Source organism: Cimex lectularius, unplaced genomic scaffold, assembly GCF_000648675.2.
Source record: "Cimex lectularius strain Harlan isolate CLEC.00 unplaced genomic scaffold, Clec_2.1 scaffold257, whole genome shotgun sequence".
In the NCBI taxonomy this organism is placed as follows: domain Eukaryota; kingdom Metazoa; phylum Arthropoda; class Insecta; order Hemiptera; family Cimicidae; genus Cimex; species Cimex lectularius.
In genome coordinates this window covers 154,029-179,996 of record NW_019392829.1, presented here as the reverse complement: position 1 = coordinate 179,996, position 25,968 = coordinate 154,029, and the positions used below count along the sequence as shown (strand labels likewise).

Below are 25,968 nucleotides of genomic sequence, written 5' to 3'. Positions count from 1 at the left end.
TCTTTCTTTCTTTCTTTCTTTCTTTCTTTCTCTCTCTCTCTCATCTCTATCTATCTATCAACCCCCCTCTCTCTCTTTCTTTCTTTCTTTCTTTCTCTCTTTCTCTCTCTCTCTCTCTCTCTCTTTCTTTCTCTCTCTGTCTTTCTCTCTCTCTCCAACAATTACTAACACTAATTTCCCACATATAGAGTCGGAGAGATTTCTCCCTTAGCACTTTCGTATTTTGTACCGATAAAAACAATAACTCAAAAATTCTATATATACAGATTGTACTTAATGAGAGGTCTCTGAGCGTAGACCTCAAATTTGTCTTTAGTTTTATAAATTTTTGCCTTGTTTTGTCGCATCTTGCCTGCTTCTTTCTCTATTCCAATCGTGAAGACATTCTGGTCATGTTTTATTTTCAGTCAGCCTGACTTTTTTTTCGAATAAACGAATGAACATAAGCTGAAGCCCAGTTACACTCTCTGTTTTTCCAGTATAACTTTCATGAATGACCCTGTTTTACTGAATTAATAAAATTCGATAATAAGATTCGATTATATATATATATTATTATATATATTTTTTCGATCCGTGCAACAAAAAAACAAAAAAAAAACATTTGTACACTGTACAGCTACCCACGAAAGCCAACGAAAAGTATACAGTAATATGATTATAATCTAAAAAATAAAAATAAATAGAGATTCGCGTTATAATTCAAATTCCCAGTGCGTTCTTCACGTTTGTGCGTTAACCTGCAGCAATGTATGTGGAACAAATTAGCTCATAAATTCCTTGTCCTTAGTTGTGCTGGTGTAACAGATGTCCCAGGCAAGCCTTAAAAGTGGCATTTATAATTCATAATGAACCTGAGCCCCCTATCTCATGATTTAAATATTAGCCAGATCCCTTGTAGGAGGAATAGGCGGACCACGCCGGCCGAAACAACTCTTGCTCACTTTCAGCCTCGTCGTCATTCCTTATCTCGATTATATTTATCCGTTACACAGCTAGGAATTTTTTAAAAATTCATTGTAATTAAATTCATTATTTAATTGCAAACATTTCGCTAATCGTACATTAATGAAACCAATAAAACGATTAGTACATTGTTTATCCATTAAACATAAAATTTATAGTTTTTTCTTTAAGCAAAAGTGAATTTTGAACATTAATGCACGCTCAATATCAAAATCGAAATATAAGTATGTAATGAATGCACTGCTGCGTTTTTATTATACCAATTAAAATTATATTAAACAAGAAAAGAATTGTGACATTCTCTAAAAATAAGAGGAGAATAAAGACAATGGAAAATAAGAGAGAGAGAGAGAGAGAGAGAGAGAGAGAGAGAGAGAACCGACGGACAGGGTGAGAAAAAGAGATTCCTATAAAAAATGAAAAAATTTTGATTTTACTTTAAAAGTTGTGAAGAAAGAGTGAAATGAGAAAGGTTTCGAAAATGTACATATACATAATTATTAATGTCTGTTTGTTTGTATACCGCATATAATTCATACAGTGATGGGAGAGTGAGCTAAGGAGGTGTTTTGTTTGTGAAAAAATTTTTATATTCGCTATAAATAATATTAAGTATATAATTATACACAATGAGAGAAATAGGAGAGAGAAATTTGATTAGAAATGATGAATGGTTGAGTGATTGTTTTAAAAAGATACAAATTTGATTCGATTTGCTAAACGATTTATTTTTACAAATCTCGCAGAGTTATGTCAATTTGTCTTTTCTTACACTCAACGAGAAACGTACATTTTACAATTTGAACTTACATACATCACTTCTGGATGACCATATGTATATAATAATAAAAAAGAAATTATAAAAAGAAATAAAAAATTTAAGCTGAATGTGGAACAATAATAATACCTAAATATATTAAATAATAATAATACCTAAATAAAATTTATATTCATATAACTGTATTAAATCAATAAAGAAATAAATTCTATAATTACAAAATTTACTAACTATTAAATTCACTAGTTTTCGTAGTCCGCTTGACCAATTAATATCTTTCAATTAATTAAGGTTTTCAGTTGAGATAACATAAAAACTTGAAAAATGGCAAAAAGGTGGGGTTGAGATGGGAAGTTAGTGTCCGAGTGGATCGAAGTCACGATAGCTCAAGTGATCGAGCAGCGGCGTATCTAGCCGAAGGTCGTGGGTTCGAATCCCGCTCGGCCCTTGACTTTTTTATCTCAACTAAAAACCTTAATTAATTTACTAACCATGTTATACATTACATACATATAAAATTACATTTTCATCGCCTCATTAGAAACTGTAATAACTCCATTAAGAAACAAATTCCTGAAAAGAGGTTACAAATTTGTGCAAAATAACATAAAGTACACTATAATAGTTGGAATACTTGATGTAATAAATTCGCTTATTAATCATTCTTTATTAGTAGAGAGAGAGAGAGAGAGAGAGAGAGAGAGAGAGAGAGAGAGAGAGAGAGAGAGAGAGAGAGCGCGAGAGAGGGAAAGGCGAAAGAGAGAATGAGAGTGAGAGAGAGAGAGAGAGAGAGAGAGAGAGAGAGAGAGAGAGAGAGAGAGAGAGAGAGAGAGAGAGAGAGAGCGCGAGAGAGGGAAAGGCGAAAGAGAGAATGAGAGTGAGAGGGAGAGAGAGAGAAAGAGGGGGGAAGAGAGAGAGGGAGTGAGGATAAAGAGGGAGGGAGAGGGAGAAAGAGTGAGAGGGAGGGAAAGGGAGAGTGTGAGAGGGAGGCAGAGAGGTTGATTTGATTTGAAACGGTTGGTTTAGAAAACTTATTAAGAGAGTGAGAGAGAGCGAAAAAGTCCTGAGATTGTCCGATTTCCCCATTAATCACCACACCTTATAGGTACAAAAATATAAATTGAAAATACAATATCTAAAATAATAATCTAAAAATTGAGTAAAATGTATGAATTGAAAGGGTGGTGTTTGTGAGCGAACGTGAGAGAAAGATGGAAACCAATTAGAAAAAAATAAGAACAAATTTCGTTAACTCTAGCTAAGGGATACGGCATTTGCTGATACTAAACCTTCATGACCCAAGCAAAATGCATGGTTTAATCTACGTACAACAGCCGTGAAAACAATTTTTCTAAGGATGCTATTTTTTAAGACAACGCGAAAATAGTGAGTGTGAGAGGAGTGAAGACAAGAAAGAGACCAAGCGAGTGATTAAGTAAGTAGAAAGAGGCTTGTGTGAAGCCCAATAAATTATTTAAAGATCACCTTATGTTTAATTAAAATTAACAGACGCATACATTTCGTTTCAGTTGGTTAAAGCGCGAGTTCGCTCTTACTGTCTTTCCGTAGGCCGCAGAGCACGACGAGTGCTTCGCACAATTCTCCGCGTCTGTATTGAATAGGATGGAAAGTTTGTTTTGAAACTCTCCTCGAAATCTTGCTGCAAATCTACATCAACGACGAACAAAGCCTCTCTTCGCCCTTTCGTCCCAAACGGCTATAAATTCTCTAAATCGGAATGGTTTAAGGTTCAATTAATAAACCGTCGTCTGAATGATTCACTTCGTTACAAATCTGCCGGAAATAATATGTTATCACGTCTGTCTTAATATCACATTAAGAGCATAATTGTTGTTATCTTTAATATAAGTAACTTTTCTCTTATCGTTTTACTTTTACTGTAACTGCTAGGTTTCAAAGTAGTTTTCCTTGGTGAAGTTTAATCTAAGAGTTAGAATTGAAGATGTCTCGACTCTCGCAATTTCAAGAAGACAAAACGGCCTATTTTTCATGCCTGTAAAACAATTTTGACCGTGTCACAGACAAAATCTAAAATAAATAAGAATTTTCCTTTGTAACAAAGAAAACTACTTCAATTCTACCTACATAAATATTACAAAAGAGAAAGTAATAAAAATGACTTTGGATTGTCAAAATGTTTATATTTCTTATTAATTGACGCAATATAAAATATAAACAGATCCCCTTATTAAGTGTTTCAAAGAATTTCATCTTTTTATTGTGAGCTTCTAGAAAGTTCATCCCTTAATTTACGCTTATTTAATTATATCAGTTTAGATCACAACAAGGGAAATTAATTGCTAAATGAAAAAAAAAATCGTGATAATGAAGCTGGAGCTTAGAACAAATGATTCTGCCGATTAATACCTTTGGTCAGTTGACTATTTATATCAATTATTTCTATTTATATATTTATGTTTTAGTGGTCAATTGACCAAGTTACTTCTTTCAATTAATTATTCTTTCAATGTAAGGTCTTGGTTGAGATAAAATTAATTATATTTATATATTTATTCAGATTCATTTTTTCATTCACAGAATATTGTTTATAACTGTATACATATATGAAAGAACAATTTTTAATTTGTATAGTTCTATACAAGATATAAATTAAAAATAGACTTGTTAATTTTTATTTATTTATTTTTTTTTGGGGGGGGTGAGAAAACAGCTTTTAGTAAAAGAAAATGTTACAAATTCAATTATGTAGGAGCGAAATATACTTAAATTTAAGTTTGCCGGTTTTTTTTCACATTCAATCAGTTTATAATCTCACTGATGGATTTTTACCTTTTTTAATATTATTAATAACTCGATCAGGTTTCGTGGTCCGATTGACCAAATAAATTCTTTTCAATTAATTAATCTTTCAGTAAGGTATTGGTTGAGATAAAAAAAGTCAGAGTCACGAGCGGGATTCGAACCCACGACCTTCGGCTAAATACGCCGCTACTCCACCACTTGAGCTATCGCGACTTCTATCGTGAAGTGGTAGAGTAGCGGCGTATTTAGCCGAAGGTCGTGGGTTCGAATCCTGCTCGTGACACTGGCTTTTTTATCTCAACCAATACCTTACTGAAAGATTAATTAATTGAAAAGAAATTATTAATAACCATTAGCCAAGTTTTATTTCGTTCTATTTTGGTCATAATGAGAACGAAATTTCTCTTCTCTGAAAAANCATGACCTTCGGCTAAATACGCCGCTACTCCACCACTTGAGCTATCGTGAAGTGGTAGAGTAGCGGCGTATTTAGCCGAAGGTCGTAGGTTCGAATCCTGCTCGTGACACTGGCTTTTTTATCTCAACCAATACCTTACTGAAAGATTATATAATTGAAAAGAAATTATTAACAACCAATAGCCAAATTTTATTTCGTTCTATTTTGCTCATAATGAGAACGCAATTTCTCTTCTCTGTAAAAAAAAAAAACATGAAAATTCGTAAATAATAGGTCCATATTTGACCAGAAAGGTCGAGCAAGTATATGATACTCTTTTCCGATAAGTCTAATTATTCGCCGGATCCAAAGGAAAGTGTATTTTTAATTTGTAAAGCAAGAACGGTTGAACCATGCTATAATAAATTCATGATAAATTCTACACCGCCAGGACAAATGAAACAATAACTTCAAGAAATATTGACATTCCTACCTTCTAATACATTTTGCTTGTAATTAATTAAGTAACTATGGTTGTAATTAAATGTTCTTTTTTTTTGTAATAAACAAACGGTGATTTCGATTGACCTACAGTAATTTAAAGTTTAATCAAGCCCCTGTGTGTCAATTAACCCTTCCCACAGACTTTATCCTGTATCAATATCCTCCGATCTTGATTTATTCGGTCCCGTTTGGAACCGACTCCCAAGGAGAAAATTACTGGATTGCGTTTACAATAAGATTCGGCATAATCTTTGCCTTTGTCACATACTCGGCCCTTTTTTACGTCTACCTCGGCCAGAGATGGCAAATCAGATAAATGAAACCTGGCGTAAAAATAACCAGTAAGGTATCTTAGTAGTACGTATATCTGGGGTGTTATTTCGTTTCATCTTGCCGCAATATTCTTGAAGCTTTTATTTACCTGTGTGGTGTTTAGTGATCGTTAATCATTAATTTATTTGGATCGTTAATTAATTATTTGGACACTGTGAGATGCGGTCTGGTGTGACGTACGTTTTCGAAAAATATTTTCTTTATCGTGCCAACGTTTCGATGTTTATTGAGATCATCTTCAGTGCACGAAGTGTTTGTTTTTCGGGTAGATGCCCCGGGCATTCTCAACACGACAGACAAAAATGACATATCTACTCGGAAAACAAACACTTTGAGCCCTGAAGATGATTTCAATAAAGATCGAAACATTGGCACGATAAAGAAAATGTTTTTCTAAAACATACGTCACAACAGACCGCATCTAACGATCTTAATAATCTTTTATTTATCATATAAATTTGTTTTTTAACTGTCTACATATTATTTCAGACCGACTACGGACGTCATTTGGACTTACTCAGCCAGCAGATTGAGAATGTCGTTTTCTCCACGGCGCAAAAGAAGTTATCCGATCGAAAGGTGGAAGAAGCGTGCCAGCTTCTCGACTCCTGGTACAAATACGTGTTATCCTCCCATATCGGTGAGTAAAATACTTTGAAAGTCAATAAATAGTTCAGTATAATCATAATGTGAGAAGTTTAGGGACCGTCAAGTAGGTCATCGCCGACCCTCTGCGTGTTGTACTTCTTTTCCTAGTCTTTCTCGCGTATTTTTCCACGTTCGGCCATTTGAGCGTTTCGATCTAACTCTGACTCTCTGCTTTTGTTGTTGTACGAAAGTTGATATCCTAAAATCCTAGCCTCCCTTTTATATTTCAGATTGTTAACTACAGAATAATCAGTAAACATGCAATACATATATATCATAACCACCCTATAAACAATATATTACCATAGAAGCTGGTTATATTCACTCCACCCCCTCATCCCTCCAGTTGGTCCCTCATTCCACCCCTCCGAATATTTGATATGCCTCAGGACGAGGTTAAACCTACTCCATTCTCGCTAATAACTGACTTTTACCCTCCATACGTCACACCCTCACTCCAGAGTACTCGATATTCCTCGGGGCGGGGTTAAACAATCATTTCTTTCACGCTAATACATTACATTCATTACAATAAATAAACATGAACTCAACACGGACACCCAACAAAAAAACAACTCTTGCATAACAGACACCTACGCGGTCGCTTTCTGGCCAGAAGATACCGTGAGTTGTTCTTGTATGTCCTATGCGTAGTATTGCAAGTACGCCTTTTCCCTTTTCGACCCGTTTTCATTGGACTGATGTCTTTCTTAACCTGCCACAGTTTGTCAGGTGTTATTTATATTTTTACGAGCCCAGCGGTTTTTCCGTTCTCCTTTATAGTACAGTATATTTTTGAAAAATATTTTTTTACCGTTTTAATTGTGTACTTGACTGCTTTGTATGTTTTTGCCGTCCGTTCTACTAGAAAGTGCTTTAAAACTTGAAGTTTCAACTTTTTGTACGTAATGTAGAAAGTTTAATCGTATTTGCAACATGTCCAGCTACAACGCTGCGTAAAACTTCGGATGAAAAGTTTCCAAGAGTTTAGAAATAGGTCCTGTGTAGTATAAACTAAACAAATGTGTTGCCTAATTTGATGAAATATTTTAGCTTGTGACACATTTATTGAGAATTGACCGTTTTACGACATCCAAAATCCTTGGCTCTTAATTGCAATAAAACATTCAAATGTATGAGCGAAGGAGAAACCACCGAAGGACTATTGACCCATTCTGATACTTTCCTTAATATCATATATATATAATAGTGGTAGTTAGATTATTTTTATTTACTACCTTAATGTGTGTGTGAGAATGTGTTTTCCCATCCTTCTTGCCATGTATATCTTCTTTTATTTCTTCGATTGTGAAAGAGATGTCTTCGGGTGTTCCTGGTTTATCGAAGTACACTTTGTCTTGTGCTGATGCGCTTTGCTCTGCCGGGATCCAGTTATGCATAATTATTTCCAACTTGATTTTAAGTCGGTGTAAAGGATCCGTGGTTTTTCAATTGTAGCCAGTTTTATGGGTGACCGAAGCTTTCCTGCTGCCTAGACTTCTGTCCATGGAGTCATCCCACCTGTGGCATTGCAGTAAGCTTTCCACTTTGGGGTAATCACTTTTCCTTAGCTTGCGTAATTCCTCATTACCGTTCGTCGGTATTTCCTTCTTAGTTTTGTCTCAGTTTATGTCTGCAGTCGGATAGTTCTTTGGACCACCAAGGGGTACTTCTATTCTGATTAATACGGTTTGTTTTTGTGTATTTTGGTATGTTTTTATCACATGTTGTGGTTAATAAGCGTATAACTTCATCTGTCGTCTGGTTCCAGTTGTCGCTGTTCTTGATGCATTGTGACAGTTGTTTGTCTATTTCCTTTTTATCCATGCCTTGAGGTAAACCGGTGAGAGTTGTTATAGCAGCTAACAAACCTCTTTCAACCTCTAGCCAATTTGCTTCATTTATTTAACAAAGTTGACCATTATCCATTTTGGTAACAGTTAGAAAGCTCGGTCGCTTAATTGATATGTGAACATTCTATGGTCAAATCCACTTTCAGCATCATGTTTATGCCATGTATGCACTCTAGTGATCATGTCGGTGCTTGGTATAGTCAGGTCTATGTTACTTTTTCCCTGGCTGTTCTCAAATGTTGGATTCCTGTCGACTCCATTAATGATTATCAATGATTTTTCTGCCAGATACTACTCCAAGGTTTTACCTCTTTGATTTGTCAAATGATCAAACCAAGCCGTAGAACGCGCATTGCTATCCTACTGGTACTTTATTGTTTAGAATTGTATCCAATGCGGCAGTTATTTTCCCATGATCCTCTTCAATGTCATGTGTGTGTGTGCGCGCGCGCATGCGTGTCATTTCAAATTCTTGTTAATTTTTTTTTAATTGAATTACGGGCTAAATGTATTTTATATTAGCGTACGCTCAACCCTTTATTCCCATCACAGAAAAAATATCGTATTTTATGATCAGATTATTCACTGGATCCAATCGAATAGTGTGCTTTTAATTAGTAAAGCAAACTCACCGGATGAGCAATGCCATTTTCATTTGTATGAATTTATTTTTTGTATAAAAGTCAAGGGGTTAAGGGTTGAGAAAGATATACAAACCTCGCGCTCGCGTATTTTCTCTGCTTCCCAGAAAAAAATTAAAATCATGGATATGTCCCTAAGCTAACCCTACCTAATGTAAGCCATCCCTAACCTTAACCCTACCTACTCTAATCCGTCCCCAACCCTTTTAACAACTTCTTCTGTATAAATATTTATTTTAATTGTACACCATGAAAATATGATTTGATTCAGAGAAAAGATTTTATCTTGCCCCGTGTATTTCTGGTGTTGAAATTTCAATTATCTGGTTTCAATATTTTACGAAGTTTTTCCAGCCAAAGATAATAATGAGGCGACTTAAAACTATATACTGTAGCAAATGTATGTCACATCATTGTTATCTTTGGAAGAAAAAACTCCATAAAATATTAAAACCTGAGACATAATTCTTGCTGCATAGTGCATAATTTATGTACATAAAGTATTCACAATGGCCTAATTAATTCGTGAGTTATATTTTGCAAGCATATCCGGTGTAGTTTAATAAATAACAGTTCTAATTGATGTTCATTCGAGTTTAATTAGATTTCAGTCCAGACGGTCGGATAACACGTTTTATCGAATTGGGCCGTTGTCCGTCATAAATGCTTAATTCTAAATTAGCAATTAGCCGGCCTAAGATTGACGTCGCATGCATTATACGCCTGTTTAATCATTGGCCCAATTACCTCCAGCCGACGTCATTAGGAGTGTAAATTCTGCCCTGAACGGCCGCCGGCATGCAACATGGGCTGGCTGCGAATGTGACTTTTAAACTTTAAAAGCCGGGTTTACTTGTTGAAACAACAGGGAAAATTGCGTTTCTACCCGGTACGGTCTCACTTCTCATTTCACAATTTGCAGTTTGTGGGAGCAAACATACACATAAAGTCCTACTTAAGAATACATAGTGGGGGGAGTCCGTTTGCCCAACGTACGATTTTTTATTTTTGAACTTTGTTACAGCATTTGTTGCTGTTCATAAAAAAAAATTAATTGGAACCCTCCCCAACGCAGAAATCACAAGTGATGTTTAATTTTTTTAAAGTTATTCTGACTTGTTAATATTAAAAAAGTAATATTACTACATTAAAAAATTACTTTTCTAATAAAATTCCAGCATAACATAATGTTATCGGAAAGGTAATCAGGGGATGACATATGAAATCAATTTTCAAAATTATTATCACCATAGTGTTACTTTGTTGTTTTACAAAGTTCGTAATATTGCATTATAAAAGGGGAGAAATAATCCATCAATTACACTCATATCACTGCATATCATACACTTTTATTATATAAGATAAATACCCTTGATTGCATAGAATGTATGCAGCATGAAATAACTACTGTTCGGCTACTCGTGGTACAAACTTTGCCCGTAGATTCTACATTTAAAATGGAACAGAAATTCCTAATTAACTATGGTCCGAATCTCATCAGTTTCGGAGTTATTCCACTTTTTCTGGTTTTTTAAGATTTTACGAACTTGCTTCAAATAAGCTCCAAAACTAAAAGGTTTTGGACAAATCCGTTGATACCTCTGAAAACTACATTAAATGAGATGTGATCAATACTAAACTTGTAAACGTTCGTGAAATAAGTGTTTTAGTAGCGAGAACTTTGAATTTTTTTTCAAAGTTGGAAAACTTACTATGGTGATTCTAAACTACTATTTCCAGACCTAGAGACCAGCAAATTTCAGAAAACATACTCCATTTAATATCATTTTTAGTGGTGTAATTGCTTTCTTAATTACTTTTTTCAAAGATGAAGAAATTGATGGAGAAAAGGAAAAAACCGTGGCTGACGGATTAGCGTGGTGGAAAGTTTAAAAAAAATACCTAAGGAAATTTTGAATGAATTTATTAAACTTTTTTTAAATTTGGGTTCGAAACCGAAATAGTGCAAGTGACTTATTTACCAACTTTGATTAAAAAATTCTTGTGTTATTATTCTCCGGAATAAAAGAGTTTTACGATTCACAACGTTTTTCTTTATCTATGTGATATCTTATTAACAATATGGCTACTTTTTCTAATGGAGAATACGCTTATGTACGGGTTTTGCGGGTTTAATGAGAATGCATTGCAGAGGGTGGAGAGCATTTCGAATCAAAATTTAAAAGTTCAAAAAATTCATTCATATATCCTTAAGCTTTTTTATTTTTGATTATTATTAATCTTTCCACTTTACCAATCCTTCAACCACGGTTTATTTTTCCTTCATCAATTTTTTCATCTTTGAAAACAGTAATTAAAAAAGCAATTGCACCACTAAAAAGGATATGAAATGTACGTTTTCTGAAATTTGCTGGTCTCTAGGTTTGGAAATTGTAGTTTAGATCACCATAATGTTTTTCAACTTTGAAAAAAAATTTTTTTTCAAAATTCTCACTACTAAAACGCTTATTTCACGAACGTTTACGAGTTTAGTATTGATAACATTTTATTGGAAATTTAACGAAGTTTTCAATGGTATCAACGGATTTGTCCAAAATCTTTTATTTTTGGTGTTATCATTGTTTATTTGAAGCAAGGTGGTGAAATCTTAAAAAATCGGAAAAAGTGAACTCAGAAACTGTTGAGATTAGGACCATAGTTAATTAGAACTTTTTGGTTCCTTTTTGAATGTAGAATCTACTGGCAAAGTTTGTAACACGAGTTACCGATCTGGTTGAGACAAAACGGTTTTTCGCACTTCGGGGCGAATTACATAAATTATAAATTTGAGCTAGAGAAGGATTTTCATGTTGAATTGTGCTCGTTTTGCAATTTCAACGTTCAAGAAGACTCTTATGAATTCTGACTTCTTAAGTGTATGTCACAGCTCTGGGATGTAAGAGGCACTTACACAGGAAAGACATTCTCTCCTTTTTAACTAGGCGGACTGATGATCCTTTAATTAATTATGCCCGAAACGCCTTGAGAGCGAAATTGTTGTCAGATATGCAAAGTTCCCGCATAATTTTTTGCATTCAAATTAAAAGTAAGCTGTAAATATCGCATTTCTACGCAAAAAACTTAATAATCCGTACATACTCCACAATATTATTAGGTCCTTTGACTACATAAGAAAGCTTGTTTCCTTCCTTTCCTCAACTTTTAAGTTTACAGTTTGCGATAATGATCGCATAAGACAGAGTATTCTTTATTTTTACAATTATCCCTAAATTCTTTTTATTAGTACCATTATTTCTATATTTTATATATTGAATTATGTGCTTTAGGTCGATTTCTTTCACTGTATATTAACGTCAAACGTTCATTAATTGGAGTGCAGAATTCCTCTAAAAAGGAAAAACATTTTGTTACCTTATTGTTGTTCTTAGGGGACTCTAGTCCCGGAATAAAGTATTTCTCTCTCTTTCATTCGTTTAATTTATTATCTGTCTCTCCCTCTCTTTCTCTGTTTATCGCTCTCTCTCTCTCTCTCTCTCTCTCTCTCTCTCTCTCTCTCTCTCTCTCTCTCTCTCCCACTCTCCCTCCCCCTTTCTCTCCCACTCACCCTTTCTCACTCTCCCCCTTTCTCTCCCACTCACCCTTTCTCACTCTCCCCTCCCCTCTCTCCCTCTCCATTTCTCTCTCTCCCTCCCCCTTTCTCTCTCTCACCTNCTCTCTCTCTCTCTCTCTCTCTCTCTCTCTCTCTCTCTCTCTCTCTCTCTCTCTCTCTCGCTCCCTCTCCCTCTGTAAGAGTGGTTTATGTAAACCTAAATTGGCGAGAATAAATAAATCATTAATCAATCTCCCTCCCTCTTTCTCTCTCTCTTTCTCACTCCCTCTCTCTCTCACTCTCTCCCTCCCTCCCTCCTTCCCTCTCTCTTTCTCTTGTTGTTCTCATAGGTTGGTCTTCAATATTTCGTTCATTCCTATATCGATGTCAAGAGTTGTACATTATCCAGTACTTGAGGACATTTTATAAATTAAGTTAGCGACTATATTGTGTTTTCTATTATAGAATAATTTCACTAAAAACATTGTTTAACAAATGTATTTAACGTAATATAATAAATCGTTTGTTTTTATGAGAAAAATGGTCGGATCGAAGCCGTTTCCAAGAGCCATGCTGGCCACGTGCCCTTTAAACGGCCATCTAGCAAAAATCCCGGCCATTATTGGATTTACCGCGCAGATGTTCCGATAATGTGATGTAGGCATGATGTTCGTAACTGTCTCGTGCAGAATTTCGAAAAAGCGTTTTGTACGCAAGATTTTTTTTTTAAATTTAATGGTGCCGGTGAAGTGGGTGTAGAGGATTCAGTTTTATTTGGAGGTTTTTTTTCCGCCCATGTGGAAGACAAATGACGGGCATCGACAACGGTCGTTGCCCCTATACGATAAATCGTTGTATTAACCTGGGAAAAAAATATTCAAATCCATCTCTGAATTATACAAGTAAATAGTTTAAATAACTTGGAAATAAACTCCCTGTGACAGAAAAATAGAATCGAAAGAAAAAACTGATAAAGAAGTTTAAAACCTTCTGCTTAAGCGAAAGTGATAAGCTAGATAATGGATTAATCCTTCTTAATTAAAATGGGTCAATAATTCCATTTTCATTGTATTAAAAGGACAAAAGTAATTGAAACTTACTTTCAATCTACATAATCTCATTCAATTTTCATACTTTTGGAATTTCGCCTCTCTGACTTTCTCAGTTTGACTTTTGAATTTTTAAAAAGCGGTCGAGTGTGTCCAGCTCTGAATAGTGCAGTTGTAAACCGTCCGAAAGGAAATTCCTTGGTGACGAGAGTTTGCCCGTGATATTCGAATGTCAGAATGCGGCAGGTAATGTCGGAAACGTTAACCGAGAACTGAAAGCTGTTTGCCAACTAGTCAGAACAATCTGTTTCAAGATTGTGGTTCGAGTCAACTCACCAGTCCAAATTGCCTTACTTTCTTCGGCTAGCCGGCAACCCCGGGGCAAGAATTTCATCCAATTTGTCTCTTTATAGGTGACGCCCAGGAGATGACGCTTGTCAAAGCGCAGGCAGCGTTTAATCAAAGGGTGGGATTGATCTCGGAAATCCTATCAAAACTGCCGCCGAAAAATGGCAAAGTTCTCAATGCTAAGTTGAACGCTCTTAAGAAAAACGTGGCTGCCAACGGGCTCAAAGCTGGAGGGTCTTTTGAGTGGGTCGACAGCGTTCTTGTAAAGGTAAGTAAAAAAACCTGTTTTTTTTAAATCATAATGATGGAATGTTTACAAAAACGTTCTATTTCTTGCCAATCATTTCTCCACTAACCTAAACTTCACCGATCGTTAATAACTTTTTTCAAAGAATTATTAAAAAGCATTTAAGTAAATATCAATAACTTGAAAAAAAAAATATATATATATAAAACATAAAAATAAATAAGTACTGATCTAAAGATTTTTTCTGCGGATCTGTGCTCTTTTTTGGTGGAATTCCATCATCAAAGGTTGAATATCAATGAAGTATAAGTAAAAAATCCTGATTTTTTTATCATGATGATGAAATATTACAAAAACGTTCTATCTCTTGTCAATCATTTCTACAATACCTGAAACTTCACCGATGTTCATAATTTTTTCGACAGCGTTCTTGTAAAGGTAAGTAAAAAATCCTGATTTTTTAAAATCATAATGATGAAATGTTTACAAAAACGTTCTATTTCTTGCCAATCATTTCTCCACTAACCTAAACTTCACCGATCGTTAATAATTTTTTTTCAAAGAATTATTAAAAAGCATTTACGTAAATCAATAACATAATATATAAATNGTATGTATTATGTTATTGATTTACTTAAATGCTGTTTAATAATTCTTTGTAAAAAAATTATTAACGCTGTCGAAAAAATTATGAAGATCGGTGAAGTTTCAGGTATTGTAGAAATGATTGACAAGAAATAGAACGTTTTTGTAATATTTCATCATCATGATAAAAAAAATCAGGATTATGTATATATATATGACATAAAAATAAATAAATACTGATCTAAAGATTTTTTCTGCGGTTCTGTGTACTTTTTTGGTGGAATTCCATCATCAAAGGTTGAATATCAATGAAGTGTAAGTAAAAAAAACCTGATTTTTTTATCATGATGATGAAATATTACAAAAACGTTCTATTTCTTGTCAATCATTTCTCCACTAACCTAAACTTCACCGATCGTTAATAATTTTTTCCCAAAGAATTATTAAAAAGCATTTAAGTATAAGGAATTCCCTCGTCAAAGGTTGAATATCAATGAGGTGTAAGTAAAAAAATCCTGATTTTTTATCATGATGATGAAATATTTCAAAACCGTTGTATTTCTTGTCATTCATTTCTCCATTACCCGAAACTTCACCGATCTTCATAATTTTTTTTCAAAGAATTATTAAAAAGCATTTAAGTAAATATCAGAAACTTAGAAAAAAAATCCTAATTGTGTTTATCACTAAAAAAAATGTTAACCTACTTTGCCAGAAACGTCTTTTGGTTTTTCGTCACTTTTCATATCTTTAATCTCATTTAATAAGATCGTATATTTTATTTCTTAATTCTAGACATAAAAACAAATAAACTGATTTAAACCTTAAAAAACATGCATAATGTTTCCATTAAAAAAAAAACAACTATAAAATTGTACTTTATATTATGAAATTATAAAGCAAATAATATAAAATGATCGTAAAAATTTAATTGGAATAGTGAAATAATAGAAAAAATAGAACACATTTCATCCCAAATTGCTGATTTTTGTTCTCCATTACATTTCCACCCTTATCTGGTAAATTTTTCTATACGAAACCCTCAATGGCTTGGATTCCCAATGTTGTTAGTAGCGTGTGTGTCGTCCGCATTTGGGTTTGTTACATTGTAAACCAATTGGAGGGTGTTAAGGGTAGATTAAAAACCCGCATCGCAACCCAGTGTTGCTTGTTTAGTAGGATAAATTGCCGTCATGACGATGCATGATCAATGGGGGTCTCATTAATCCATGTAATCCCTTATCTAATCAATCAATCAAAAATTTGAAATCAGCTTGGCCAAGTTTAAACAACATTGTCGTCATTATTTACATATTTTATTTTAATTGTTGGATATAAAAAAATCTGTATTTTAAATCTCACCAATGGATTTATATGGCGTGAGGTATTATGTTTAATTAAATTCAATTTTTCTATATAGAACTTAATAAATACAAATAGAAGATAGTTAAAGAAATAGAATTAGTAGAATAGTATAAGAATAGTGAAAATAGGAATACTAGAAATAAGAATAACAGTATAAACAGAACCCTCCTCTCCAAAAAAGTGAATCAACATACTCAATTATTTATATTAAAGAAATATAATGGTTTATTGAAGATACTCTATTTTTTCTGTTTTATTTTAGATGTATTTTAGGCAGTACATAATCTTTCACTCAACTGATGGTGGTTTGGCCATATGGTTTGAAAATAATAAAAGTTTGAAAGAGATATTATTTAATTGTTATAGTTAAAACAGTTTACAACTCTCAATATATAAAAAGCAGTCGTCTAAAAGAAATTATAAACACAAAAAAAGAATTTACATTGACAGATATTCTTGCACCCTTTGCATTATCAGGGTTTTTGAATTATATAAGGAATGTCGGCTTAACCACCGTCAGCTTAGGAGGAATTACTGAACAGCTGGAAATGTATTGAAAATAAAATTTTAAAATGTACAAGTGTACTTCAAGAAACCAACATTGTTCATGGTTGAAAAAAAAGAACCACTCTTGTGCGAGGTTCCACATAAAAATTCATAACAACTCTGGATTATATCCAAATGAAACTTTATTAGAACTTATATAAAGCTAGAGTATTCTACTTTCAGGCTATGTTATCATAGTTTAGCTTTTGCATTACTAAAATTGCAAAAAGAAGGATGAAATAAAAAAAACACACCTAACACTTATACAATCTTTGAGACTATATTTTTAATTATCCATTATATTTAGTGGTCTGTTGACCAAATTATTTCTTTCATTTAATTAATATTTTTTATGTAAGGTTTTGGTCGAAATGAAAAAGTTTGTACCACGAGTGGGATTCGAACCCACGACCTTCAGCTTAATACGCCTCTGCTCTACCACTAGAGCTATTGTGACTTCGATATGTGGTTGAGCAGCGGTATATTAAGCCGAAGGTCGTGGGTTCGAATCCTGCTCGTGGCACTAACTTTTTCATTTCGACCAAAACCTTACATAAAAAAGATTAATTTTTAATTATGTTTTTTGCCTTTCTTGCGCATGTAATTCAGCATAGTTACATATCAATCATTTTTTTAAGATAGAATAATAAAATAATATGCAAAATTGATAAGATACAAAAAAAGTTACAAAAACTAAAAAAGCTTTCAGTAGATCAAAAAAATTCTTTTTTGAAAAAATCAATTTGGATTCTTTTTAAGCACTGTATAAACCTTCAAATACAAATTTTCATAGTATTTCAAAAATAAAAATATTTGTATTTTTTTTCTCTCTAGCCGATCAGGTGTTCCATTTAATAATTCATTACTCCTCTTGAATTTATCCAAATTATTACAACCTTTGGAAAGCTGGATTTCTCCTCTTTAATACTATACCAACACAGTGTAGCTTTTACCTTGTAAGAACTACCCAAATAAGAAAAGTAAGGATAAATCAGCCAAAACACATCAAACATTTTATTTTATATCTCCAGTTATAATTTTTTTCAGAGGCCAAGTATCTGCCATTACATGCAGTTTACAAAGATCTAAACATCTGTAAAGTTTTCTGTAAATCGGTGAAATATTTTTAATTATCCCCACCTTAGTTACCATAATAAATTTTTGTGATTTTCTAAAAAAAAAGAAAAAAAATCGTTTTTATCAGAGGTATTTCATTTGGATGGGGAAAAAGTTTGAGATAAAAATTTTACTTTTTGATTTTTCCAGTAATTTGTATTCAGGGTGCAAAAACGAATATAAACTTTTTTCTTAATATATATATTTTAACCTGCTTTGCTGCATTGCTCGGTCACAAATTCCTGTTTTAATACCTATGATACTATATCTAGCTGCTGGAATCAAGGGGCAGGCTTGGTTGGCTGTTTATTGCAAAGTTTTAATCATGTTGTGTGTACAAAACTTCAATGTTTGAAAAGTGAATTTTTATCTCGCGAGTATCTGTTCATTATTTTTCTCTTTAGTCAGCTAGATTGGTCTTTTTTTTTTTTAATGAAATGTACCTGTTAAAAATTACATGCTTCTGTAGTGACTAGTTGAGTTTAATTGTCAAATGCTGAATATAAATTGGATTTTCACAGTGTCTGGAGGAGGGAAATTGGCTGATTGTGGATAACGTCAATCTGTGCAGTGGGGCTGTCCTAGATAGATTGAACGGTCTCCTAGAACGTGATGGCGTTCTGACCCTGAGTGAAAGGGGTGTCGGGCCCGAAGGTGAAGTCGTCATAAAGCCCCATCCCAATTTCAAGCTCTTCTTCACAATGGACCCAAAGCATGGGCACATATCCAGGTATGTTTGTTGACATCCGTGGTCATTCTGTCCTGGCTTGTTTTTAAGTTTATACTATTAGCAATTAAATCAATTACCAATATAAAATTATACTAATGATAAAATAAAAACATCCCTTGATTACATATTTCTGCTTAACCAACCAATTCCCATGGCAAGTATGAGCGATTTTTTGCCCACCTTTTTCCAGTGTCTGTTTTTTACCTTTAAAAAAGTAATTTTAAATTAGGGATGGGATAAAAAAATCTCATCAATCATTGAACACACTATAATTTATTAATATGATTATCACTTTTTTTTTTTAAATTAGCTAGTTTATAGCAAAAGAGGAAAAAAAAAAAGAGAAAATAGTGTGGGTTGTATTTAAATATATTTCAAATTCAGGAGCAAGAAGAACCAAGATATATTTATTTATGATATTTTATTAAAATTGGTTGTACATAAATATATTTATATGATACTCAGGAGCACCATGTACATATGTACAAGTGCTTTCGGTCAGGGCCAGCTCTATACATTTTTGCACCTAAGGAGAGTTCCTATTTCGGCCTTCTCTGATCTCATACAGAACAATATAAAGAGGACTGTTCTAATAAGCAACAAAATGTTAGTAGAATTAAACAAAATCCTAAATCATCCTTAAATTAGGGCTACACTGAAAACAGGTTGTTTTGCAACCAAAAAGTCAACTAAAAAGGCTAGTACATTCCTCGAAGACCAAATAATTAAAAACGCCCTTGAATTCAAGAATGCAAGTAGCCCAATTGAAATGGAACAAGCAACAAAAGCGATCACTGATAGTATACTCAATGACAAAAACCAGATACTTGTATTAATTGCTTATTTTCCATAAAACTAGGTATAAAGATAATTGACTTAAAACATAAATAAAACAATAATTTTATAATAACATAACAACAATAAATTTACCTTTATAGAGTAGTACTAATCCTTTTACTCTCTTTAGATTCAAAATGAAGAAAATCAGGTCAATTTCTTCATCCTTTCCAGAGCCAACTTGTTGAATGAGTTAATTTTTTTTTCTTCTTAAAAACATGGTTTAAATCGAGAAGATTTCGCTCGAGCAGATGCTTTGACCAATGACGGACATAGCATCTGTTACACAGCCTGAGCCCTAGGTGTGCCTTGCTCTACCATGTCCAATGCTCTTCAGCAGTTTAGGGCTTCCGGAAGTCTCGATTAAAGAAAATTGCGCTTACCTACCACACTACAGAACCATCATTTAGTGGCTTCCTTGAGAAGTAGTCAACTCCAAACAGTCCATAATGTAATGGTGGGCTCTTAAAGTCATCAGAAGGCTTCGTGAAAATAGCCTAATCTCTAGATGCCAAACATTGAGTTCCTTCTAGTGAGCCATAGTCGAGTAGAGAGGCGACTATTCGTAAATCAGCATCTTGCTTGGATACTTGAACAATGAGGGGCTCTTCTCTTCAAAGTTGAGTGCCGGTTTGGTTTGTGGCAATCAGATGACGAAGGCCGTGTGTGGAGAAGACACAAGTAAGGATACTTTACTTCATTTGCCACATAAGTCACAGCTCTCAAAGACAGTTATGGTGTGGGCTGGAATCAACGTTCATGCCCCTATCAAACTGATTATAATACAAAACAGATCACTGCACTAAGCTACATTGAGGACTTCTGGAAGCTCTCATACCATTCGCCCCATTTAATGGGGGCAACTTAATGTTAATGATATTAGCTTAATGATAATGTTCAACTACAGTTAGTTGTCCTACAACTAGTTGTCTCCTATTACTCAGAGGACTTGGGGAATGTGATGTTCTGATGTTTGGGTAAATTTTCTTTCAAACCATCATGATTAAATAATTTTCATTAAAACTCATGAATTTCGGTTCTCGTTTAATTTGATTACACAACACAGCCATAAAAATACATGTAGTTTGAAGTAAACAATAAAATAGTTTTTGAGTGTATATTGAAGGTGTGCAGGGGAAAAATTGCTTCCAATGAAGAGAAATCACAGAATGAAAACATGCTCTCTCCTCAAAATGTTTTAAATTGTAAATTGCAAAAACTGGGATTGCTGGTGGTCTTTGAGAAGCAGTAGGCTTAACTCTTGCATCTGTTTGTCTGTCTCTCTCTCTCTCTCTCTCTCTCTCTCTCTCTCTCTCTCTCTCTTTCTCTCTCCTCTCTCCCTCCCACTCACACATGGTTACTCTTTCTCTTTCTCTCTCTCTTTCTTTTCCCACTAGGATCGTTTTCATGGTTTGCACTAAGAATTTTTCAATTAAAATAAAATTGAGACTGTTTTAATTCCTTTCACAGAGCAATGAGAAATCGTGGGATAGAGATTTACGTTGATTCCCCTTCTATAAAATCATTGAACCCTTTGGATCTTGACTGTATGCTCAGTTCCCTCGGTGTGGGTTCTTTCAAACACAAGAAAGCCTTGATTCACATTCACAACAGGATTGCGGATGAGTCACAAGGTCGGTATTTATATTTGAGCACACTTTTCATGTATCTTTGTTTGTTTGTTTTTTAATAGCAGATCTTTCAGGTATTGAACAACCATGTGTAAATCACTTGTTGAGCGCTACGTTTCTGGCTGTCCAGTACTGGAGCCGAGGCAGCTCTCTGTCTTCATCTGTGAAAAATGCTTTTGTAGAAATATACATTAAGTCAAGAACATTGACAAATGAGAATTTACTTAATCAAAATGAAGCGTTATTGAAAGCTGTTGGAGAAGTAAAGCAAGACCTCGAAGAAACTGGTTGCAGCACAGCTGATTCCTTCAGGCCCGAAATAAAAACTTTATCGACCTTTGCAGTCCAAGAAAATATTGTATTGTCAACATTGAAACATCAAGGGTCGTTTCTCTATGGTGTGCTAAAACTCTTGGAAAATATTGCAAAGTCAAAACAACTCTCTAAAAATATATCTTCCTACCATTTGTCAAACATAGTCGGATATGACCTATCGTCCTTAAATGACAAACATTTACAACATTTGGAATATAAAATTCTCGATACTCTCCCTTTCATAATTATATCGTTTTACAATCATGCGTCTTGTAATGATATCTCATACAGGCATCAATGGCTAGTTGATGTCATACAAAACATGACCAAGACTCCAATCACAAAAAACATTTGTGAAAAAATAATTCATATATCAAAAACTGTCATTGATGTTCTTGGAAGTGATATTATTGACTCGGGATTACCCTGGGATGAAAGACAATATTCGAGAAAGTTGTTGAATAAAAAAGACTGGTCTTGGGAGAACAAAACGAACATTTTGATCTGTTATCAAGTAGTGTTAACTTGCAATTCGATGGAATTGGAACTACATGACAAAAAAATCAACTGGCGGTCGATAACAATTCTCCAGTATTCTAATGCTGTCAAAAAAGGTAAGTTTGTTAATATGTTTTGTTAAATTTACCTAAACAATTAATTTTTAGGCATTATATCAAACTTGCCTATGAAGCAAACCATAATTTGTGAAATCCAGCCATTCCTCACTGAATTCGATAAAGTTGTAAAATGCATTCTGACGTCAAAGTACACAGATTTAAATACGGATCAAGCGTGTCAGTGGCTTTACAATGTCGCATGGAAATTCCGCTTTGCCAACATCACAAACAGGCGCCTTTTCTCAGGGAAAGAGAACATCATGACGAACATACCTCCCGTCTCAGAAGAATCTGTCATGCTCGTGATCCTGCACTACAAATGGTTCAGAAAGCACACAATGCCATTGCTGCTTGAAATGGTGCAGAAACACTCTTCATTGTAAGTGTCAGTCGTGGATAATTTGTTTAAAGATTGTCTAATTCGACGGACTTCTAGGAAAGAAAAAGCACTCCCTTTGATCAAACTCATCGACAAAATTGACGAATCTATTGAAATAGGAAAGATTCATCTAGTCCCACTGACGAGAAAGTTCACAAGACTCATGAAACCGCCTTTACCATTGCGATCCACTGAACAATGCGACTATAATAAAAAACTTCACAAGTATGTGGTATAAAGAAGTATTTTGTTAACTAATGTTCCAGCTTTTTATTTTATTTTATTTTTTAGGTTTTATAATTCTGTGGAGTTTTGGAAGCCTGTTGTTCAAAACATTTCTGCATTCAGAAGAGACACTCATTTTCTTGCTTCTGGAGAAGGGAAGCAAATGAGGAATAAATTAATAAAGTGCAGCGAATTTGTATTTCTTGATAAAATCCTGCCACGAGGTAAAAAAAATCTTCAAAACAAAATATTTAATCTTATTTATACCATAACTGTCTAGAATATGTATTTGTTTTATCGTTGCTAACAAAAAAGCATGCTAAATTGTTTATATTCATTTTATTATAGCTGAAGAAACATTCCAAGAAGTTGAAAAATCATTATCCTGCCGTGCTGAGAAGGAAGTTGGTCTTGATGAGCTGGCTGTCATCAAAATGTGGCCCTTTCAGGAAGTTGTGTCTCTCCAGCTGAACACTGCTCTACGACTCTACTTAAGCGGCTTTTCTGATAATTTCTTCCGACTCGTTTCAAGTTCTACTGTAAACTGGCTTGAAAACCTGTCATCAACTTGTCCAATCGCTACTGGAATCGTAAGGTCTGTGCTTTCGGGCTACGACTTGAAGGAGAAGACGCAACAGGCCCAGCTGCTCTTCCTACTCACAAGACAGATGAACAATTCACGCACTATTAGAAACCCTGTTCTTTATCTTAAATGGGATGAATTTCAAAATGTCGAAGATGATTTTTTCAACGATCAGGTATTAGGAATTGAATAATTTGTACAATTGTAGCTAACAATTGAACTTTTTTTTTTTTTATTAATTGGAAGGATGATATCACATTGAACTCACCACATTATTCACTATTCCTGGGCAATTTAATATCATCTATGTCAGAGAATTCAATGACATTTGCCCTCAGATCACATAAAATCACAAAAAACATGATCAATTTTATGAAAAGTATGCTGTGGAGGAATTTACCTGCTATATTTTCCCAAATTTTGGACGTTGAGTAAGAATTTAATTGATTATTGTTTATAATTACTCATTAAAAAAATATATCTTTCTACAGAAAAAATGAGGTGAAATGTTTAAATCACTGCTTTAGACTCTTAATGGTTTATCTTAAGAAATCAATTCTTAATGAAGATTCGAGTGAAGAGGATTTCAGTAGTTCAAAAATAACAGATGAAATCATCAAGAACTTATCCAAGCTTTCATTCCACGATTCAGATAGATTGAAAGGTCTTCACAGTGTGGACCAAAGTCATAAAGAAATCATAACATCCCTTGTTAGGACCTTACGGTGCCTTACCGGTACGATAGCCGTCCTTAATGAATCTGAAGACGGGTTGGAAAAAGGTATTTTAATCGGAAAAGGATGGGCTCTTCTTGGCCTTGCCCACATTTTACTTTTTTCAAATATGGAAACTGTCGACCCTGTACAGAAAAAATCATTAAAGAGGCAGTACGCCCTTGAAGAGGTATAGTTTCACTTTATGTCTAGAAATAAAAATAATTTTTTTATTGTATTTTTTTCTTAATAGTTTAGGGAGTTGAAAATGTATCTGTGTACTGAATCGCTTAACAAGGCAATACTCGGAGATATGAATAACTGGCCTTTCAAACAATCACACGAAGCTAGAATTAAATATCTAGAAGATAAAAGTGAACATTTAGGGAAAGCAGTTGCCGTTCGGCCTTGCCCGTCTCTTTACAACAATATAGTAAAGGTAAACAATTAAACTTAACACCTTAGAATTTTATTTGCTGATTTAAACATTTAATTTTCAGGAAATTCAAAATTTAGGGAATTATCTCTTATCGGGAGAGAACTTCCTGCCCATGCTAGAAAAATTGGGAGTTGAAGCAAGCGAAAAAGAAAGTATCGCTTTAACCACCAAAAGCTGGCTTTTGTCAGTCAGGACTTTTCATGAAAAACTTTATAAAGACTATTATTCGACTTATCCTGATATTGTAACACCACATCTTCTCGCATCATCACAGGTAAATGGCACATAATCTGTACAAGTTTGTGCTTAATTTTAAAACGCTCTTAAATTTTCAGCTCATTTACGGATTGGAAGCAGTGACGAATCATATGATAAAAGGATCCATTGATAAAAAGTTTAACTTGTTCTCTGATACCATACATGAAATCATGGTGCGCCTTGGTACTTTCCCGATTGACAGCACTGATGCTACAGTCGAGCTCATAAAGACGTATACATCAGATTACATGATGATCCTGCTTGACAAATGTGCAGAACGCTGTAATAAACAAAATAAAACCAACTACAAGCTGAGGTTGTATTAATATTGTTTACTAATTAAACAAATTTTGAGTTTCGTTATTGTTGTAGGTTGGCAAAAATTTGTGTAAGGTTGGTTAGGAGCATTAACAAAACAGACTCTGTACAGTCTGTTCATGAGATACTTTTCCAAGTGCTTGATTTTGTTGTTCATTCATGGCACAAGCTGCAGGAAGACGCTAAAATAAAAAAAGCCCAGGAGCAAAGCATTTACATCAATAAGTTAGTTTATATTCTAATAGAAAATGTTTCACCACAAGATGTTTTTTTTTCTATCAAAGGTTTATTTTTACCTTCATTGTTTTGTTAGGTTGACACCACTTCAAATTGAAGAAGAAGAGACAAAAAGAAGTGTCCAAGAGATGTTCCCAACTCACCTGGAAAGAGATTTTGGTGATCTCGAGGAGCAGAAATCTCTCGAAGATCCTGTTCCATCTAGAATGGAAGTCTGTCAAGATAAGAGCGACGAACAGTTCACAATCGACATGCAAGACATCAAAGAAATCTGCTTGCTCCATTCTCAAATAGTCTCAACATTTAAAAACACGCCATGGGCCTTGAAAGTGGATGAAAATGACGATGACAACAATAAACAGCTACTTCTTGAGAGAATGGACATATTTTCATATTTGATAAACGGATGGCATCCAGCTTGCAACATAAGCCTCGACACTTCTTCAATTTCTGCACTTATAACTGCCGCAAATTTACCTCTGCTCGACACAACAGAGCGAACACTTGGCCGGACGTACAACTTTTACAAGGATTCGAATATCGATGAGGCAAAACTTTGTATCTCCTTGATGAACGCAATTCTGAATAAAGTGGCAGAACTTTTGGATGAGTGGAATGAACATCCAACACTGAATCAGGTATTATTTTTTATGTTATAGTGTGCTATTTTCTTTTGGTTTATTGACAATCTCTGATCATCTTAGTTTGGTGTTTTCATTCATTTTGCTTCTTTTTTTTTTTTTTTAAGATTAAAATTGTCGTTGAAAGAGTGATAGGGTTTGAAATGACAAGCCCTTTGTCACGGTTTCTCACTGGACTTGAACTGCTTCTGACAAAATTGCACGAATGGGAGGAAAATGCTCATTCAAAAGTCTCGTTGGCGTCTCATGCAACCAGTCTGACACACCAGATCATTTCATGGAGAAAACTGGAACTGTCTGCATGGAAAGGTGCACTTGCATCTACTATGACAAAG

General features: G+C 34.2%; 1 protein-coding gene across 1 annotated transcript in view; it reads left to right on the top strand.

Moving 5' to 3' along the window:
• The window catches only part of LOC106668987 (midasin), a 241,911-nt gene that overhangs the window by 203,323 nt on the left and 12,620 nt on the right, over positions 1-25,968 (top strand). The window contains exons 35-51 of the mRNA XM_014398213.2: positions 6,252-6,402; positions 13,917-14,119; positions 18,232-18,440; positions 20,748-20,911; positions 20,983-21,837; positions 21,889-22,219; positions 22,277-22,444; positions 22,511-22,668; positions 22,793-23,202; positions 23,274-23,458; positions 23,519-23,930; positions 23,994-24,179; positions 24,241-24,453; positions 24,515-24,753; positions 24,810-24,980; positions 25,069-25,630; positions 25,741-25,967. Of these exons, the coding sequence (XP_014253699.1) occupies positions 6,252-6,402; positions 13,917-14,119; positions 18,232-18,440; positions 20,748-20,911; positions 20,983-21,837; positions 21,889-22,219; positions 22,277-22,444; positions 22,511-22,668; positions 22,793-23,202; positions 23,274-23,458; positions 23,519-23,930; positions 23,994-24,179; positions 24,241-24,453; positions 24,515-24,753; positions 24,810-24,980; positions 25,069-25,630; positions 25,741-25,967 (4,844 nt within the window). The remainder of the gene's footprint in view (positions 1-6,251; positions 6,403-13,916; positions 14,120-18,231; positions 18,441-20,747; positions 20,912-20,982; positions 21,838-21,888; positions 22,220-22,276; positions 22,445-22,510; positions 22,669-22,792; positions 23,203-23,273; positions 23,459-23,518; positions 23,931-23,993; positions 24,180-24,240; positions 24,454-24,514; positions 24,754-24,809; positions 24,981-25,068; positions 25,631-25,740; position 25,968) is intronic.